Source organism: Leptinotarsa decemlineata, unplaced genomic scaffold, assembly GCF_025532065.1.
Source record: "Leptinotarsa decemlineata unplaced genomic scaffold, Ldec_3_MD MMD2_tig00026354_RagTag_RagTag, whole genome shotgun sequence".
In the NCBI taxonomy this organism is placed as follows: Eukaryota; Metazoa; Arthropoda; class Insecta; order Coleoptera; family Chrysomelidae; genus Leptinotarsa; species Leptinotarsa decemlineata.
In genome coordinates this window covers 8603772-8626413 of record NW_027412702.1, presented here as the reverse complement: position 1 = coordinate 8626413, position 22642 = coordinate 8603772, and the positions used below count along the sequence as shown (strand labels likewise).

Below are 22642 nucleotides of genomic sequence, written 5' to 3'. Positions count from 1 at the left end.
CAAAAATACATGGTAGCTTTGAATCGTAAAATAGGGCTGCTCTGTTGACGCGGCATTACGTATTTATAATGCATTTGATCGTATTCGTCATGAAGGGACCACTTTTGGTATCTAAATACATATCTCGATACTAGTTAACACTAATTTCAAGACCAGTTTTCCTTCTATTTCACACAAATACTTAGTACTTTTGTAAGATTTTCTATAAGTCTTTAGTCGACTCGAGAGAAATCTTAAGGAACCAAGTAATTGAAAAAAAATGTTCATCGGGGATGATGATGATGAAATGTAAGCTTTGTATTCAAAACATCAAAATAAAAATGCTTGTAGTTGTGACGTTTCAAAATCTCCTTTTTTCATAAGTATTGGTTGTCAAAAAAAAACAATAAACACAGATGAACCACACGAAATGAAACCATCACCAGCAGACAGCATAATAAATGCTTTGAATCTTCACTTGCACACAAAGCAGATTTAAACAGAGGTCAAACATTCCACCAAAATGAAAAAAATCGAAACTGAGAGATGAACTGAAGTTGAAACTTACCTCCGACATAAGCAAAAGTTAAAGGTGACCGAAAACAATTTCGAAAACTTTTCCATAGCTGCAGTGTTGGACATTTTAATATCGGAATGAACATCGTGGTGTATCCTTGCTTATCATACATTAATCATTGACTATAGAAATTTCAAATAAATTGCACCTTTTTCGATTCGGTTGGATTTAACGAAAACAACCGAACGATGATAATCTATTTTCTTATCGCAATCTAATATCAAGGTCGTAATACCACTCAATAATTGAGGATCTTTTATGCAGATCCGTCTAGTACTGAGTTTTAGATATAAGACTGGACCGAACTTTAAAGAGGTTGAAATAATGAACAACTAGATGATACTCGTTCTGTTTTCGTTGATGATTTGGGAAAATTTTGTCTCAGCTCGCAGGTTTGTATGTCTACCGCAGTCGTAGATGAAATGTCAGGCATAAAACCTGAAGACATGAGCCATCAAACTCGGCAAATAGCTTTGACACAGTGAACGGCTTGAAAGTTTACACTCTTTTATCAGTGTATAGTGATCAATCTTTAACGTTTTGTGTATTACTTTGGTTTCGTTTGCTAATTTTACTCCGTATTACAAACATTCGAATTTTTCTGTGCCAGAATTTTAGAAAGTGATAGTTTTCCTCCTTGTTGGATAACTTGAAAAATTTGGCAACTTATTTTGGTCTGGTAGGTTCATCGATTTATGAACTGCATTTTCATTCGTATTTTCGGAAATTTGATGTTTCATTAGAATGTAGATTTTGATTTCAATTAATTGTTTTTCCTACACCTTCTTCCTTGTTTTATAAACTTTCATCATCCTCAAACGAGGAAGATCCAGGTTCTTGATTTCAGATGGATAGTTTTTCTGTTAAATGATTAGAGTAAATATTAGTTATCTACTTTTTATCAGCTTGTGTCTCTTTCTATTTCTCTTAGTTCATTCTTCCTTTCTTCTGCTTGAAGGAGGTGTTGCTCTTATCCAAGCTTCACTTTTTTCCTTAATGTTTGCTATTATTTCACTTAGTGAAGTTATTATTTTAGCTCAGTCTATATATATCCACAATTTCGGAATTTTTTTTTTCAGTTGCTTCGACTGCCTTGCTGAGGGTGTAAGACGAACCTCTCTGGTGTGTGGAGAATAAATAAAATAAATGAAAGAATCTGTAAAAATTGAAGATCTTCAACTTCCTTTCGTGAGGTGACATACAGCTAGCTGTCACAAAAGGGGCCACCAACAAGACGAACTATGTACAGGGCCAAGACATAATCGGAAGCTGTTACAAAGAGAAATACTATCGGAGCTGGAAAAGGAAGTCATGCGATACTGCTGTAAGGTTCATCCCGTAACCAAGTATTGTTGATCGTGACTCATGGAGTATGTATGTTTTAATAGCAATATCATGCGACAGTTATAACTTAATACAGGTAACTTGCTTGTTCAGGCTTAGAATAATAGTTTAATGGAAAATCAGGAAATAGAAAGCGTTTGCAAACCTGTGGACTTGCAGGTCTTCGTACAGAAGTTATTGGAAAACCAAGCAATGTGGAGTGTTTGCGAAGTTGTGGATTGGCAAGTTTTCGTATTGCGGTAGTCAGAATCAGAGAATACTCCATCACCAAACACAAGTACCAGGAGACTAGCTGCCCTGATTTAAGACACAAACATTTTTAGGAAAAGCCCCTGATGCAAAACACTATCGAATCGATTTGAACGTTATCTATTATATTCAGGTAGGACAGTAGGCTGCTAGGTTGACGTGGATGGTTTGCTCGACACACTCAATCGACCGCTGTGTGAACCGGTGGTTCTAGCCGCAAGGCCGGATGATCGATTTTCACTTCCTATCGCCCAACCCATGTTAGAAATCACACGTTAAAAAGCAAGACCTCGTCAGTCCTTAGCTTGCACAAGTTTCGATTTTTGAGAGTTCTCGTTCGTAGGGGGGCGACAGCTGGTTAACGAAAAAACAGATTTCAATAGCCAGATAGACATATATCTAGATATTTAACGTTGATAATAATTCTCTGCGATTACGAATATGAGCGCGATCGGTCTGTCCGTTTTGGGATTAGTTGAAGTTTAGCTATTTTGCTAGCTCTATTTGCTCTGTACTGAGAGTTGTTACTATATCGTTTCCTAACCGTGTTAGTAATCACACGTTAAAAGGTAAGACCTCGTTAGTCCTTAGCTCGCACAAGTTTTTCAACTTCTGAGAGTTGTCGTTCGTATGGGGGCGACAGCTGATTAACGGAAAAACAAATTTTAAACAGATTTTTTTTAAACAGATTCATATAAAATATAGAAGAAAGTTGTATGTCGGTTAATAAATTATATTATAATTTTTACAACATATTGAATTCTACAAACATAACACATTCAATCTGTTCGAACAATTCGAAAGTTAGGGCTTGTCATGATTTGGATATCTATGAAAAGATGAAGTATTTTCTGATATTAAGTGTGAATCCAGAACCGAACACAAAAAAATAAGTAATTAAAAACTTGGGTACTTATATCTGCCTAATCTGCTGATTACAAAACAATGGCAGGTGTTGGTATAACGTCGATAGTAAAACAAATACTTCCTGGAATGCAACGTCTTGACAAACATGAATTAGATAGGTCTACGCCTAAGCAACTTCTACCAAAATATTATGTATCTGCTGAATTCAGTTATTCTGTATTTTTTGAAGACGCCATTGCGTCTTCCATTGCCATTGCGTCTACAGTGCATTCCATTTAAAACGAGCCACCCTGAATAACTTTTGGTTCAATGATTTGCAGGACAAATAAAAAACACGTCAACCATAGTATACAGGGGGGCACATTTTGACATATTCACATTTGATGTTACTTCCCCTATCGCACCCCGAGAGCATGTCACCAATTTTTTTTTTAATAGATCACACTATATTGTTTCGCATTATCAGATGCTCCATGATGAGCAGATTTCAACAAAGTATAAAACATTTGGTTTGAAGCTTATGGTTCGGGAGCTACCAATTGTTTAAGTTGAAAACGAGCCACTCAGAATTGAAAAATCTTTTAAATAGGGGTAACCCGACTATCATTTTCATTTCAATTTTCCGACAAGTGAGTTGTTATGAAGAAGGGAAGGCTGACAAGGCGTTGTGTTTCACGTAGAAATGTGACCCCCTGAAAAGTAAAGTCGAAGTAGGTATTTCAATATTTTTTTATTCTCAATATTGTAACGTTTTCCCCGTGGGTTTGACAATAATCAAACTGTTAATACAACCAAACACTTTAACTAAAACTTGAAAGTAATATTCAAATGTATATCGCCTTATTTGAATTTACTCCGCACCGCAATGTCACTTGTGGTGTGGGTAGCGTTTATATATTATGGTAATCGAATTATCTCGAGGGAATTCGATAGAAGCCTATCGAAGCAACGGCGATGCGACATATAACTAGAACAATCGCAAAACGCTATCTTGGCTACGTCACAAATGATTTATGACGACCAGCGGCGGCCGGCGTTATTTTTTTAGGGGATGATTTAGAACAATATCCAACTGTCTTTTAAGGATGGATCGTTTCAACTGGAATGCCACTGATGTCACTATTTGTTGAACACACTAGCACCATCATCACTGGACATTTTTTACTAGCCCAATATTACCTCGTATTTGCTACTTATGCATTTACAAAAGAAAATGTTACTAAAATGGTGTAAAGATTTACGCGCGCCTAAAAATTTGCAAATTTCATTGACTCCCTTTCTGTATGACTTTTAATGGAGTGTTATCTATAACACTAATATTTTGTACTTACATAGCTTTGGCCTTTGCCAATTCGAGAGCTGTAACCCATGATTGTCTCTCTACTTCGGAAGCCGCTTTGATGTGAAAGGTTTGCGTTCCACCATTAGAAATGACGAAAGTGCACGCATCCACCGTATATATCAAGGCACCGTGTAGTGATATACTGCCCCGACATGTATGGACCATTTCAGCTTGATTTCTGTAAAAATAAAACATGATGTAAAAATACCGACTTCGCAGGAGATATCGCTTTGTACAGAGTAAAATCCAAGAAACAGTTTACAGTTGCGACAATGCAAGTCCTAAATTAAATACAAGAAAAACCAGATCCTTCTCTAAAACATTGTTTTCCTCTAAGAATGAAAAGAGATGAAAAAACAGTTAACGTCTGAAGTCAATCAGAGAAAGCTCTAGTTTGGATAATAGGTTGAAATTGTTAATTTTCAGTGAGATTCAAAAATAAAAACAGTTCTTTATCAAAAAGTTAAGTCACTCAGAGCAGTAGCTAAGTTATTTCGTCTCTTTATTCCTTTGTCCACTCTTTTTGGAGGATAAATGATGTCAAATAATTTTTTGATAATTTCATAAACTTTCCCAATAAGAAAACTAATTAAGAGTTCTATGAACTCCCAGCACGGTGTAAAAACGGTTTCCTCTAAATGAGAGAAATTGTCCAGTAACTTGTACGCAGCTACAAGAAAATGTTAAAATAGGAAAATTTTGTGTTCGGGAACCAAATTCACCGCAACACGTTTTCTTTCCTTGTGAAAACTTGACTCTTCCCATATCCAGCAGTGTGAATCCGTGTCAAAAGGACCCTAAAGTAACCAAAGTATCAGAACCTGAGTTTTTAGAGGAAACTTTAGACGTTAGGTGGTTCAGCCAGCAGGAATAGACTTATTGCCTTCTCATGAGCGGGATATCTTATGAATATTGATCCAAATTCTTAAACAGCAGAAGCAGAATCTGCATCACGAAGGTAAACAAACTCTCCCTGGATAATGTTCTATATCTAAGTCTAAACGTTTTTGACATATTCAAGTTTTTATGTCAAAAATGATGCTTGCAGACCCTACAATAATGATCAAGTTTTCCTATTAGGAAACCTTTATCATTATATTTTGGTCGGGTTATTTGTAGAGTAGAACACAATTTAATATACTTTAAATGAAATTTCGATAATTATTAATACAGGGTGGTCAAAAAAGAATATAAATGAAATTTAATTAACCGTCCAGAGTTACTTTTTTTAAATTGAAACCCTTTTTTTATGATTTAATCGTATTAAGCATAAAAAATTAGGGTAACTTGGTGGCTACAAACATTATTTTTGACTGTTACCCAGAAAAAAAATGAGTACTGTCAGATGTGGTGAGCGGGGTGGCCAAAGATGTACTCCGTTGTTGGATATCCTTTGATCATAAAACATAATTTGTAGCTGATTATTGACTAAATGGCTACTATGTAGGGGCGTCCCATCGCGTTGGTAGAATACATTTCTATGATCAACCAGCGGAAAATTACTTTCTAGGTAGTTAATTTCACAATTGTGTAAGATGTTACGATAACACTCACCTAGAAATTATTAAATGTGTTTTATAACTAGAAAAATTCAAAACTGTCTTCACTTACCATTTAAATTGTCTTCTTTTTTGACATAAAAACTTTAATATGTCAAAAACGGTTAGACTAAGATAAAGGACATTTTAAACAAAAAGTATTTAGATTCTGATGTAGAATGCAAAAATGTAATAATATATAGGATGTTTCATTTAAAATAACGAAGATGACACCTACTTCCGGTATAACCGGAAGTGCCGCCATCTTGAAAAAGTTTTAACCAATTTGCCCCCATCGACTTTGGTATATTCTCAAATTTTCATTTTTTCCTAATTATAGTTTTCCCACAATCGATCGATGCAGTTCCTGGTGATTCACCCTGTATTTAGTATAAGCATTGCACCCGTGCGGAGCCGGAGCGGAGTATTATTCCAAATAATGTTGTTTATCATTGACACTGATCTAATGTTCGAATCTCAAAGTGTCAGCACACGTTTATAAACGAATTTGGAATACAATGGTATTACTACGAGAAAAAAAAAATGTAAAATAGTGAACAGTGTGAGTTTCATATCAAAAATTGGGTCAAATTATTGTAAACTTAAGTTAGCTGCTTTGCAAAATTTTGAAAATCGTGAATGTATATACACATTTTAACCGATTTACCTTTGTGTACCATTTTTTATGATCTCGTTTAATTTATATATCCCACCATTACTAAGATATCGATTATACATATAGGATTCCACGGCACATTTAATTCTATAAGTTACACTTCGATGTTTTGAATATATGAATATTTAACCGAAATGAAAAATTTTACTGCATAAAACAGATATATTTCTTAGACGACCCCCCGTTTACTTTGAAATTTTTTGGATATAGCTGTCACTTCGAAGGGTTTGAAGTGGGGTTGACATTTTCATGGCAAATTGTATCGTTTCAAAAATGAAAATTGACGTGCTCCAAGATTTTTTCCAAAAATGTCAGTAATGAAAAAAAAATTACCCTTCACCTTCGGACCGCACTGTTTAGACGCAGTGCTTTGTTGTATCATTGTATATACCTAACAATGCACTATGAATTCAATTTCAAGGAAACCGGTTAAATGCATTTGTCCATAAAGCTTTTTATCTATACATTAAATGATTTATCAAGTCATTACACGTAGATGTCCATAAAAAATTAATTAATGAAAACATTGTCGCCTGTGATTATATTTTTCAACGTGAAACAAAGTTTGGAAACTGACTATTGCATGTCATACTCACACCTTGGAATTTCTGCTGTGAAATTAAAGTTTGCTTTATTACCTTTACTAATTTATTAACTTTATTAATTTGAAAAACTAAGTCTGTAATGATGTATGAATTAATCTATTTGAGGTGATTTTCAGCTTGTATTCTGTTGCACCAAGAATTCTAAAAAAAATAACCTTTTTTCTATCTATGTTTGTCTGTTTTCAACTGATGTTAAGTTTAACCGTTAGGAAAGGTTGGTTCTAGCGTGATTGAATGGCCCGCTAGATCAACTGATTCGAAACCCCTTGGAATTTTTTATGGGAGAAACACGTTCGAGCGAATATCAGGGCCGTAACCTGAAATTCATCTGATGATCATTGGAAAAATTTAAAAATATCGAAGAGAACTGACTTTCTCAATATTTAATGAACATTGATAAAAAAATACAAGTCAGTATTCAACATTTCAAGGTTGAGGAAGGCCCAAGTTAGAGTACGCTGTAACGTCTATAATACGTTGGCACTTATTTCACTTGCTTACTTGCCATTTCCTTGCTCTTGAACTACTTCGCACTCTGAACCAATGCTCAAACGAAACAAATTGTAGTATATCTTGGAATCCGTGTTACCATAGCAACGACTGTCTTCACGATACAGAAGTCTGATCGGCACAATAGGCCTTACTTTGGGTGACACAATAGTTTTTTGAAGAAACAGAGACAAACATGGAATTTGGATCTTTCGTTAGTTAATCTTATCTCATCATTCTGATCCCATCATTCAATACTGCTATGAATTAGTAAATGCTTATTACAATATAACCGACTTCAGCTTGGTATAATCATAGTCAGGCTTTAGCTAAAGTTGGGGTAAATGGTAAATATCCTGGTGTAAATGATTGACAGAAATATATTCCCGTATTTAGAGCTAGTAAGCATGTAAGGACTATAATTGTATTTTTTCCAAATCAATGAGGATCATTCAATATCCTACAACACACCCTCAAGCACAAAAACCCAACACCCAACTCAAACACAATCCAAAACACAAACAATAAAGTTGTGCAGGGCCTTATTTGTTCACTTACCCCTGTCTGAATCTTCTACGTCTTCGTATTGTCAAAGAAGGGACACCTCCATTGTTTTCGGCCCTGCACAACAATATAAAGATTTTTTAGGTGGAAATACGTCATGTGATGATACATCACAAAACTAGCTCTACTGATAATTGGAACGTTTAAAATGAACATGCTACGAACGAAATGACTTCCTAAACTAAAAAATCACTATATCAGGAATGAATTCAGAAAAACCTGATACACTACTGTTTCATATGCTGTGATTCTGCAATATACGATGCATACAAGTCATTTGTAATAGATACTCAAAGCATTCTGACCGATTTTGTGATACTAGTACGAGGTCTGTTCAAAAAATAAGGTGAATTTTCATTTTTCTCAAAAAATATTCATTTATTCCTCAATTTCTATGTTGTCCCCTTCAAAGTAGTCCTCTCCTAATATAATACACATCTGTCGCGGTTTTTCCAATTCTCAAAGCATTTTTTGGTATGCCATTGAGCTCTCTCAGTGATTCAGTTTTCATCTCCTCAATCATCGCAGAACGTCGTCCTTTCATGGGCCTCGTCAATCTTGAGAACAGAAAAAAGTCGCAGGGAGGCAAATCTGGTAAATACGTTGGCTGAGGCATGATTACGGTGTTGTTTTTGACCAAAAATTTACGAACAAGCACAAGCAACTGTGAACATATGTTCATAACGTGTGTACCAACATAAAAAAAATCGCTAATCGAATCTACGTAGCCCGCAAAATTTGAATATTCACCTGATTTTTGTAACAGACTTCGTAGGTAACAAGCTAGTTAGTTTGGTTTGGAAAAAAATTATAGTTTTCTTGTTGGAGATAAATCCATCACTGAGGTTACTTTTTTGAAACATTGAAAAATACGCGACTTCGCCAGGTGTTTGGCATTCATTTATGAAACGGTTTCTAAAATTGGCGATGATTTCAGGGAGATATACAACTGGTATTGCTATGTTAACATCATTCTGAAGCAGTTTGACACATAAAAGTCATTCCCACAAAATTAATTAAAAAACATTTTACAAAATTCATTCCATTGAAAAGTTATCTATTTCATCTGGTTCTAAGCCTGAGCAACGAAAATAATGAGATTTGTCGTTTTACCGTCGAATTTAGTTGTTCGAAAGCTCAGATATAAGTTTAGTGAAAAATTAAATTTCACGCAAAAGTGAAACCGCAAAAACAACCATTCGCTCCGTTTCTAAACACCTCTCTCAACAAAAATCTTATGCAAATGCCGTTCACATTCCACTTTCCTACAAGTAAAAGAGAACAACTATCCTTTTCCTCTTATGAATTAAAATTCAAGAGTACCTGATAGCGCTTGGTAACAAGGTTTCATCAAAGGGATGAAGTGTGCACCTACTTTGTGAACCATTTTATATAATTAAGTGATGATCACTGGGACCAGTAAATCTCCTCGGTTCATCTAATCAAATTTTCAAGTCCATCACGTTTTCAATTTGTTGTAGAGAATTATCACAAAGTCCGTGGTATGACTCTCATAACCACCATAACTTTTCTCAAGATAGTCACATTCCAATTTTGCAAAAAAGTTTACCATCATCCCGATAGCAATCCGAAAACACTCAATCCAAAGTGTTCCTATCGACTTATCTGGTTCAAAAAACCTAAAGGCGGACACTTTGCTTCATCATATTATTATAATTTACAAATATACCAATTTACAGAAAGTATAATTGTAGTAAATCACCCAAGCCTCCGATACATACAACCAAGTAGTATTTCAAAAACACTCCATTTCGGAAATAATCAGAAGAGATGAGACCCATATGATGTAATTGGACGATACTTGATGAAAATCTATGACTAACGTATTGTGAGATTTTCACTAAACAGTTTTACAAAAATGCAACACGTGTTTCGTCATACATTGGCTTCTTCGGGCGTGTCTTCACTCACGTAGTAAAGACACAATAAAGTGTTTTTGAATACGTAATGAGACCTATCTGTTGCAGCTATTCCAACAATTGAAACAAAAAAAACTATTTTTCTTAGACGCAAGAAAATACAACAAAGTAACATTATATCGGCAAAAAGTTTATTCGATGAAGAATCATCTATCTTTACACTAAATTTTGAGTTGTTCGCTAGAGTCACAGGTTTAGAAGATGCAATTTCTTGTACTACTCAATAGGTTGCATCGTCTGTGGGTCCTTTCGAAAACACACTCTTACTTCAAACTAAGATCGAACTAGAGAAATCATAGGCAACAGAAACGCTTCCAAGGTAGCTCAGCTCATACTCAACAGACACTCACAACTCACGCATAAATCAGGTTATCTTCACATACATACCATATACATATTGTACGAGCAAGTACACCTCGTCAAGAAAAAAGTCTGAGCGTGAAACATGATATCTGTGAATGACCAAGATATCAAGCATAAAGGCAATATTCATCCAATGAATCCTGGAAAACACTATGATGAACATGAACACCTGTGAAACTAGAGATATGATGACTTAAGTATCAAAATCCATTCTCTTATAATTTTGAATGTCAACAAATTTTGATCTTGAATAACCTTTTTATTGTTAGCTCGATTTTGATAATTGTTTAGTGAGGAAGGAAGATCATCCCAGATTGATTCACATCAAACAGATTTCCCAACAAGGAAGGTATGTTTCTTTCATGTAAGTTTAGGACACCCTGTAGTGAAATATAGCTTTTGGGTGACACTCAAAACTATCCGGTATACAAGCTTTATTAATTCCCTATACATTATGTCACCATTCATTTTGATATCACGAATCGTTTGAAATTTATGAACTATTGCGTTTCCAGATTTTAAACAGACAGATTTTTTATTTCGTTTCCTCTGCGTGTTCTTCATTCTTCACAATACTTATGGAAAAAATAACAATTAAATGATAACATAATTAGATAACAACAACGGAAAATCAAACCATAAACCAATTTTTCACTATCGGGTGTTGCTTTCTCTAGCTTGGACAACAGCTTCCATTCTCCGAGGCAATTATCGAATTAGCGGTCGAATACATCCCTGGGGCATGTTATTCAACTTCTCTATAAACGAAACACGAAATTCATTTTTGTTTGTTTTGTTTGTTTACCTAGAATGAAACGACGCAAGAATTCTGCTTTGTTGCTGTGAAAATTCGCTAAAAACTCAGTTGAAACACCTTCAAGACACTCAAGTGTAAGCGGAACCCATCTTAGACACTTTCTCATGTCCAAATTTTTAGACAATATACGATGTATAGCACTTTTTGAATAGCCTACCAAGTCTGCTAGTTCGCGCACTTTGAGTCAACGATCATTTGGTACCGCTTTGTCGTATTCTTACAGTTTCTGGAGTCGTCACTCCATTTGGTCGACCACTGCGAAGCTCGTCTTGGTAGCTCGTACGGCCTCCTTTAAACTCTGCTACCCAATATTTTACTGTTGTAAACGAAGGAGCAGACTCACCCAGAGTATAATACAGTTCAGCTTTCATATATTGGTTGGGCTGAGGCCTTTCAAATGAAGGTATTGTACCACATAACGATGACCAATATGACCAATTTACTTATTTTTCACATATCACCGAAAAGGTTTGCATTGATCGCTGCCAAACAAATACTGAACAACGCAGCGTGTCTTCAAACTTGAAACATATGCTTTATAGATTGTGTACTTTCTAAAACAGTGATATTTTTCAAACAACTACCGTCATCCATAGGTCAGGCCCGGTACTTCTGAAACCACCCTGGTAATAAATGAAATGGCACTTACATTAAACACACAATGGTACACTTCAAAGTTTCGGGGCTTGTTTCATCAGCTTATCAGCACCGTTTTGAATAATATTACAAGAAGAAGCACTCATTTCTTTCATTACTTTGATACTGAACGTTGTTTCCAGAAGAGACAAATATGTTCTTGTCACGAAGAGTGTATCTACATATATACATTCACACAGTTGATTAATTCGATCCCACATTTTTTGTTCAATGTTGCATAAGAAGAAAAACGAGATTTTTTTTATATCTTTTTTAAAAACTGAATAGAAATTATTTTTCATATATTTTAAGGTGATCTCAAACTGCGGTGATTAAAAATGAACGATAAAGATTGCACATAAAAATTAAATAAATTATTTTTGGTCAGAGAGAACAAAATCCAGACCAAGTTCCTTTCGATCTCGGCCGGCAGGCAGAGAAGTATCAAACGTTTCGTCTGCTACTGCGGTAGATACTGTTTTGACCCACGATTATTTTATCGTGAATGCTTGATGCACACAAGAATTACAATAACTCTTGTGAAAAGATAGTATAAGAAAAATAACTGGCTAGATGTACTGTAGACAACACAAGATTTATTCTAACTATACTCTTACTAGGTTTGAAACGTAAATGAATGATGTTACAAAATGCAATGTTTCACATCGGTATTTAGAGAAGGGGGTCAGGTTCGTCATTGTAGGGATAGACAGAGGTTTGGATTAACATAGGTAGGAAAGGTCATAATAGCGGGTAATTTCCAAGGTAAGGGACACAAGGAACAATTAAGGAATTGAAATTCTAGCTATTTGTAGCTTACAATATTTACGTGAAATAGACTTAAATATACGGGTTGCTTGAGAAAAGATATTCGAGGATATTGAATTTTATGAGGATAAGTGGATTAGAAAAGACCCATACATTAGAAGACCAACTGGAAAACCCCGATTGGGAAAAACTAAATAACTCAAACAAGATTAGTTAACAATAATAGTAGAAATTTTAGAGCTGACAACTCTAGGCTAAATATCAAAAAGTTAAGATTCACAATTCACTGGAAAAAATAATAATTTCGATAGCAAGATTTTGAGACCGAACAGATATCTTCAGTGGTATAGAAAAAAAAACGGCCTACCAGCCTGGATTTTGTAGTCTCTAATTGTAACTCAGACCGTGAAAGCCTTATATTTATTCTTTGTTAACATCAGATTCCAAATTCTAAAAAAATCCTAGACATTTCTCTTATCCCAATTTACTACTTCACGACAGTGACTCACTTATATCGATATTTTTTTATATTTTTATAATAGAACAAAAATTATGGAAATCCACAAAAAAATAAAATCAGATATCTCAGAATAATTTGGAATAAATTGACTTTTTTTATAAGATTCGGAGCATCCTTGAGAGAAGAAACGTATTATGGTTAGAAAATTATACAGAATTGCAGAAAATGGAAACGTAGATAATCGAATATATTTTTTTAAGGAAAATATTCAAACACGGCATATTTATTAACACTTTTCCTGTGAATATTAATTAACAAGTTGTGAGCCTCTGTATATAGTAATTAATCGCTTCTTTAACCGCCGCATCATAAATTTTTGTTTTGGATCTCTACAGAATTGGAAAAGTGGAAGGCTTACGGAAATAAATAATTCCAGATAATTATGTATACGGAGATTATTCACTTTCATTATATTGAAGAAACCTAATCAGTAGATACCGGAATATCGCGATATAATTAAGCAGCGTAATGAATTATTCACTTGAAACCACCATCGATCCAGACGGTTATGCCACGACCGACCGACACATTGAAACGTTGAACTCGCTACGACAAAAATTAAAAAAAAGTGTTTTTTGCCTTTTTTATTTCAAAAAGCAGTTGCAGATTATCATGCTGATTTTCTTCGTCGGATTCACCCTAAAGTGTGAAATTGATGCTATGAATTGCGAGTTATAACAATAAACAGTTTATATAAGACGTACCTTTAAGTTTCCAAGTGAGCCAAAAATTACTATATTAAGTAATTTGATATTCAAGCATGATCTTACGGTTTTCACCATTGTTCCATGACAATATTTTTTTTACTCCGAAACCACAGTGCCTTTTCGAGTGATAAAGGCATTTACCACGTGCTATCAACTGATATGTCAAGCTAATAGATTGATATGCTATTCTAGATTGGAACTTGATGGTGGACGTAAATTCTGGTATAATGGCAACATATATATCATAAAATATATTTCTAACAATAATTATTACATCGTTTTTACGCCTACTGTCGATATAGGATTAAACCTCTTATTTATGATGTATGGGTTCCTTCACTATATTCTTATATTTTATCTGTACTAGAACAACTAAGTCGTCTGCATAGCCTAGTACTTTATATCTATTATGGAACAGAAGACGTAATTACAGTGTTCCATACCAGTGGCGACAAGATAAACCCTTATTAAACTCCTCGTGTCACTACTCCTTCCCACATTAAAGTCGCTTGTGTCAATCCTTTCAACAAGAAGTCTATCCACCACTGCAGCTTGTATCTTCGATTTCTTTTGTCCTAGAAGCCCTGGATCATTGACTCGAAAGGCGGCTCACCGAATGGGTCCTCAATATCCAAGAAGGCAGCTAAAAGTACTTCCTCATGTACGCATATTGGCAAATTGGACAATAATTCGTCCCTAATATGTTTGCCAAGTAGTTTTTGTAACATTTTTATTGGAAATGACATGAGACCAATTGGTATCAAGACCCTCGCCAAATCCTGTTAAATTTTCCCAGGTTTCGGAACGAAAGTGACCTAAGAAGTCTCTATGAAGTATTGACCCCAGAGCAAACTCACAGTTTTTGAAGAAATAGTTACGGTATTTTTTGGGATATCTGAATGTCCACCTCTGGATATGAAGCGAATCAGTGCCATGATGATGGAATCGGTTGATAACGAATATGCTACTTAAAGATGGATATTACGAATCGGAAGGCATGTGAAGAGTTCTTCCCCATCATTTTTCTTCTCGTCCGAAGTAATCGATTCCAGTGAATGTGAAAGGTTTTACATCTGGATAACGGAGATATACAGTTCTAAATTTTTCTAGGACTCCGGTGTTGAAATTGTGATTTGTGTCTAGAGAAGTGCAGCAGGAGGAGCTCCCTCTTCGTGTTTTTGTGTATTCCCCGGTATTTATTTTCAGACTATTTATTGGCTGACCTGAGACCCTCAGGGGATTCTCTTGAAAAGCACACACCTGCGGCGTACGGTCGTCATTAAAATGTGACTAATCAGTGTAGCCATTTCTATTGTTCAAAACAGACGCCATTTGATTCATAGTCGGTTCGCTTCTTTGCAATATTTGAGATCTGCGTTCTCCAGGGAAATTGGAAGAATTCATATTCCTCAAGGTGTTTAGATTGAGGCATAGAATTGGTTGTCGTGGTTTGATCGAAGCGGAGACCGACTCTGTGACCCTTTTGGCATAAACTGCCTTTTGTGTTTTCAGCACATGCTAAAGTGGAAATAAGTAATTCATAAAAACTACACACAAATACGAATTCTTCCAATTTTTTTTTGAGGAACTCATATTTCAGATAAAGGTAAGTATATCTCATCGATAAATATTTTAGTGTCTGTACTAAATGCTGTTTCCAAATTACAATCTACGTAAAAATTCGAAATACTGCAACATACAAAAACCGAACGACTAGAAACCGGCACCATATATAAATGGCTATCATGACGAGCCGCTTCAAATCGTAAAAACGAAACATCACATGGTTCTGGCGAACGCAGTTTCCCAGGCGGCCACCTGCTCAAACAGATTTGTGTGTTTTACATACAAACATGAATACAAATTGCCGATTCTGTAACCGACTCGGCACCCACCAACTGGAGTGACTTTAGTTTTAGTCTTTCTAAACGTCGATCCACAAAGATAAATAGGTCAAGCGAAGTCGAGGGGCGAACGTAACGTGGCCGTCGAAGTTCGGTCACGCTCACCATAATCCCCAGACCACTCATCAACCGACTACCATCTTTTCAAGCACTTCAATAATTTTCTTACCGGCAGAACCTTCGCCCATCAGGACCGAGCAAAAAACGGCCTTCGTCGACCTCATCGAATTCCGAGGACCCAATTTTCATGCTGATGGAATTAATCAACTTGTGTTACGTTGGCAAACGTGCACTGATTCAAATGGCGCTTATTTCAATTAAATCGAATAAGTATTCACTGAGATATTATAGTTTAAAGTAGATTCATAAAAACGGATAAAACTTTTGAAACAACTTAATAAATTTATTTTCCTCACTTTCAGCTGCTTCTCTTTGCAAGGATAAACTATCCTCCACCGTTTACTATTTATAGATACAAACTAATCGAATTTCTTCAAAATTTGCAAGAAAAATTTTTTTTTTATTCATACCGCCCTTTTTCACATATTCCATTTTTTGCAGTGTCAACCAAGAAAAATACAAAATAGCTAACAACTAATAGTTAGTTCGATCGATACTCACAGACGAAATGACCGGTTGGTGATTAGCAATTCTAATGTGAGAAATAAAAAATAAAAACGGCTATCGGTGAGCGGTGTAAGTCGATAAGTGCCATTATAATTAATTACCTATAATTATATATCATATTCCATTCTCATGTAAAAATTGCAATATGAGTTGTCAAAGCATTTATACTGATACGACAAACATAGGTAACGTTCCTGACGTAAGTGAATTTACTCTATCGGTTTCAATTTAATTGGATATAAACGATCATTATTTTCTACATAAGTCACTCTTCATAACAGTTATAACAATACTATCCCGAAATCATAGCTAGAACAGGTTCCTAGAAGAGGAGCAAAGTTGGCATTCCTATTACATAAAACCATTGCATGTATAAAAAACACAGGTCTGCGAAAAAACATTTTTTGTCAGCTGCATGAGATATTTTCACTGAATTATATGTTTTAAAGTGCGCTGATTTCAAAAGCGATGGCCATTTTTTTCTATCACATAAGGATTTTTTGCAAATTCAAACACAAAAAAATTGTTAAAACACTCCTTCATTCAAAATTTTCAAACAATAAATATTTTTTTAAAGCAAACGAAACATTATTTTGATACATATACTTATTCATGTTCTTTATGAAACCTCTTCTTCTTTTCCTTGATACTTTGACGAGTCCTTTTCCGAGTTCCATCTTCAGTTTCTCGCTTAAGCAGCCAACAGTAGTCAGCAAGCATAGTGACATCCCATCGCCATTGGTACCTTCTCTCAATATCACGGACATCCTGGTGAAATCGCTCCCCCTGCTCTTCACTGTAAGCTCCCAGGTTTTCAGGAAAATAGTCTATGTGAGAGTGTAAAAAATGGACCTTCAAGCTCATCTTGCAGTCTTGAGCTTCATATGCTGCTAGCATCCGTTGCACAATGGTTTTATAATTAGGATCCTTAGTATTTCCCAAAAACTTTCGTACTACGTCCTTGAACGATACCCAAGCTTCTTTTTCCTTCTCATTCACAGTTTCCACAAATGAAGGTTCCGTTGAAAGTTTTCTTATATCGGGGCCGGTGAAAACTCCCTCTTTCAACTTTGCTTCTGATAGCTTCGGGAATTTTGTACATAAATGTTTGAAACAGTCTCCATCCTTTTGCAGTGATTTTACAAATTGTTTCATCAACCCCAATTTGATATGGAGAGGGGGCAACAAAACCTTTTCTGGTGGTACCAAGGTAGTGTTTATAACATTTTTCTCTCCAGGTTTTAAAGTTTCTCGGGATGACCAATCATTTTTTTTTCCAGTGCTGTTCTCTGGCTCTGCTATCCCACAAGCATAAGAAGCATAGATATTTGGTAAAACCTGCCTGCTGACCCAAAAGCATCGTCAGTATTTTGAAGTCCCCACAAATCATCCATTGATGGTCTTGATACTTGATTTTTTCCAGGATAATAGCCAAATCGTTATAATCTTCTTTCATATGCACAGAATGTCCAATCGAAATCGAGGCAAATTTATTTCCATTATGCAATAATACTGCTTTAAGGCTAGTCTTAGATGAGTCAATGAATAGGCGCCATTCAGATAAGTCACACTTTTTATCAAAGCGATGTATGAGTTCTTCCACATTATTGCGGAAAACTAAATTTCCTTCTTTTGGAAAAAACTGGGTAAATTCTTTTTCTCGGTGTCTGTACCAGTAGAAAGAAGTGCCAGGTGATAAAAGGTTTTTATTTTTTAATCTAGAACCTTACAGTTCGGCTGCATCTTTTGAAAGACATAAATCTCTTACTAAATCATTGAGCTCACCTTGACAAAATAGTTGAGGCCTTTCATCTTCATCAAAAGATAAATCTGAGCTTGATTCACCCGGAGGAGGCAATGTAGCTTCGTCCTCCAACTCACTAGGGTATTCATCCAAACATGAAGGTGGCTGCGGGATAGATATCTCGGAGCTATGGGGCACTGGACGTATAGCTGAGTCAAGATTAGGATAACTTATGTTTCTTTTGTTTTTTGAATTAAATCCCTTTACGTCAACTGAGCAGAAGTGGCAGTCAGTGGTGTGATTTTTCTGCTCACGCCATATCATAGGAATTCCAAATCGAAATGCATTTTTCTTTCCCTTAAACCACAAACGAAGATCTTCTTCGCATCTTCTAAACACCTTATGCGGGGCCCATGGTTTATCTTGATCACCAATTTTTAATTTAAAGTAGGCAAAATAAACTTTCCTTACAAAATCACTTATATTTCTCTGTTGACTTTTAATAGCGAATTCACCACAGATATAACAAAAACTGTTTGGAGAAATAACACAACCCCTTGTAACGTATTCCAAAAACACTTTATTGTGAGATTTTCACTAAATTGTTTTACAAAAACGCAACACGTGTTTCGCCATACAATGGCTTCATCTGGCGTGTCTTTCACGTGTTGAAAGACACGCCAGATGAAGCCATTGTATGGCGAAACACGTGTTGCGTTTTTGTAAAACCATTTAGTGAAAATCTCACAATAAAGTGTTTTTGGAATACGTTAGTTATGGATTTTCATCAAGTATCGGCCGATTCCATCATATACAACCCCTTGTAGCCATGATTAACAGACAACAGCGCTGTTGACTTGAATATCAGTATGTTCACTGATAGCTTTTCTTTGTTTCAAGCGATATACACTAGGCGTCAATTAAATGTATAAATGCAACTTAATATGCTAGAACTTATTTTGCGCCAAAATAACGGGAAAAGATTGTAGCAGAGAATAAAAAATGAGAAATCAAATCAAAGAAGAAATGATTACCGCTATTTTTCTTTGAAAATTATGTGCTTAAATTTTAGTTTGCATATAATTGTGTAAAAGCGTACGTCATTTGACTTGTCTCAACATGTTAAAACATTCCCTGTCTCACCAACAGCTCAGGTTGTTTTTCTCCATTATCAAATAAAAATCATATAGGTTTATTACCAATGAACATAGATACTACAATATACATAAAAACTTATGTGATATAATAATTTGAATATTTTTTCTGTTTTTGGGAGGTCAAAATCTTTAAGAAAATGTAAAAAAATCCTATGCAGTTTTTTGGTGGCAGACCTGTGAATGGACGATGTTTACTTTCATGAATTATTTTAAAGTTATAGAATTTGCATTTCAAGACAGTTCAAATGCAATGTAAGTAGTTGCTTGAAAAATTTTCATAGTCGGGCTCCAGTAAGCTTCGAGATTCCACAAATTTTTATGCAATACTGCTATAAAATAATACCTCTCAAGTACCTTTTTAATAAATACACCGTATTTCTTGAAAGAACCGCACACAAGCGATTGTTTAGTTGCAAAAACTAAAAAATTCCAACACTTTCTATTTTACTCATGACTCGTTTTTTGTTGGAAAAATAAAGATAAATGTTCATAAATGTCTCCAAACGTGGCGATTAAAAAGTTAGGTTAGGTTACACTGATTTGATCAAGATGATCAAGAAAATAATCGAAATTCGACTGAGCGACCTCACGTTGCTCACGGTGTGTGGTATTGAAACTGAAAGATAGTTACAGGACGGTCTACGGAAGCAAAAAGATTCTTAAGAGCGCTCAAGTACAAAATCAAATGAGATTATTTTTGCAAAATAATTTTTCATTTGCAAATAGTATTCTCAACATTCCAGCATAGTTGTACTTCTTATAATTTATCCGAACATTCAAAATTATTACGAAAACTCCTAAAATTAATAAAAAATTATTAGAATTTTCATTTGAAAGAATTTATTACAGCGTTCATTAAAACTACCACTCGAACTATGTTTTCCGGAATTTTCTCATTTACTAATATCCCCATATCTTTTTAAGCCAGCAATTGAACCACTGATCAATACTATATAATGATAATCTTATTTTTCGAGTTATCACGAGGCGTTCAGGATGAGAGATAATAGTAACAGATATTGATTACATTATATAGAGAGTGATGATAGATAAACTGGAGAAATATTAATCATGGCAATAAATGGTAACACTTATTGGTCAACTGTGTTATTGACTATTTTATATATAGAACGAGAAAATATGTCTTAACACAGTTAACAACTATCGAAATCTGTTTATATGCTCAAAATTTCAAAATATGTAAACAACTCTAATATAAACTGTCCACAACTGACGCCTATTCTTCCTGATTTCTACTTTTACAGTATTTCTAGTTCCTAAAACTCATCTAGAAAAAGGTGAGACACATGCAAAAGCAATGATAATCTTAGCTGACAGTTATTTTTAAAAGTTCTTGGTAAATCAAATCCTGTATCCACCTTTTTAATAATTTTCTAGCATAACTGTATGTTAGGAATAGTCAGAGCTTGAAACTAAATATCTAAGACCTCAGAAATTCAATATGATTCTAAAAATTTCATTTAAGAAGTTTAAATGATTTGAATTGAAATTATAGAAAGTCCAGTTTTATAACAATATACGTTCAAAAAATTATAATTATAATTATCACACGTATAAGACGTACCTTGAGCTTGAGAATAATAACTCGTAATTCTACCCTCAACCCGATATCACTCATATAAGCCTAACATATTCCTTCTTCGGAACAGATCAGGAGTTTACGACACCAGATGAAAGAAAATCCTTCAAAAATATATAGGAAAAATATCTGTTACTTTGTTAAAATTGTGGTTTTTGTTTTGATAACAAGGGATGAAGGAAAAAAGTCACTCGAATGTAACACAGAAATTTTCAAAATATATGGAGTTAAAAATTATTTCGAGAAAAAAATCGTAACACATAATATTAGAAAACCATTTTTTGCTGCTCGTTTGAAATGAATATTTGGTTAATTACCTGGGTAAACTCATGAATGCAAAATAATCGCCAGAGAAAACCATTATTGCCGCAAAGTGGCGCTACAAAACTCGAGGAAAACAAAGAGAATGTCAATTTGTACTGAAATTCTCATGGAATATTACATTTATTATCGTAAAAAAAATCTTTGGAAGATGATACTAGACCGATAGTCGAAGTCAAGACAGTTTTCACACTCAATCATGTGATGTGAAAAAATTCGGATAAAATATTTTTTTTATCAGTATTTTCAACATCTAACTCTTGGTATTCAGAATATAATTGCTCATATACACATTATTTCATGTATTTAGCTGGGAACTTAGATTGAATCATCTCTGTTGAAACGTTTTCACTACAAACATATTTTATGATTGATTACCGATTACGAATATAATTTTCCCTTTCTTTGCTAGCTCCAGATTTCTGGCAAAGCTGTATATGAACACGTTCTGATACATAATTATGACACCGGCACAAACAATACCTTTTAGATTAATTAGTTATGGTAACAAATTGACTTTTGCACCCATGTAAAACAATATTGTGATATAACAACAAATATTTACGACCTTATGGTAAAAATCAGGTAATATAATCAATGTTTCTTGAATTTGAGGTTTGAATTACGAACCTAGTTATCGCCCCTTTGTGTATCCTCATGGTGCATTTCATTAGTTCGGACTTCCATTGTCTAATATGATTTGATTTGAAATCCCTGAACGAATAAAATTCACGACGTTTCGATTGTTAGTATCCACAATCGTTTTCGGGTGATAACTGGACTTATTCTGCACGTCGTCTTGAGTAGTTCATTCAGTTTGGAGACCAGCTCCCTTACCCGTTTGGCTGATCTTTGTCGATGAAGGACAAATGGGTTCATGACTGAGGGGATGTTGACGGCATGAAGTCCTCAGACATCAGTGCCGCCCTTTACGGGGTACCCCTACCTGGCTGGGGTGGGATGGATGAAAGATCTGTTCATCCTTTAATGGGGGACATGAGGGCCTCATTCGACAGAGTGTCGGGGTCTTCTATATCGGGAGGGGTCGTCTACAGCATAATCTATAGCTTCCCTGATTAATGGACTTATTCCTCAGAGATCTGACTATTTATAGGTCACTCGAGTGCTTTCACCTATCACAAGAAACACACACAGCGAGGAGAAACCTGCAAATCAGGAATAGCAGAGCATGTTTGGACTCATCAACATAACATGAAGTGGGCTCAAGCTGAAATCATCCACAAGGAGGAACACTGGTTTAGGAGAAAATTCAAAAAAGTCGCATGTATGTTGTCCACCAACTCATTT

General features: G+C 35.0%; 1 protein-coding gene across 4 annotated transcripts in view; it reads right to left on the bottom strand.

Moving 5' to 3' along the window:
* The window catches only part of Osbp (Oxysterol binding protein), a 56960-nt gene that overhangs the window by 29230 nt on the left and 5088 nt on the right, over positions 1-22642 (bottom strand). For 2 of the 4 annotated variants that reach the window (XM_023174176.2, XM_023174177.2), the window contains exons 2-3: positions 8225-8287; positions 4348-4536 (exon numbers count right to left, since the gene is read on the bottom strand). In XM_023174176.2, the coding sequence (XP_023029944.1) occupies positions 4348-4536; positions 8225-8287 (252 nt within the window). Of the gene's footprint in view, positions 1-547; positions 661-4347; positions 4537-8224; positions 8288-22642 lie in introns of those variants that run through there. The other 2 variants (XM_023174178.2, XM_023174180.2) reach the window with 2 other exon arrangements.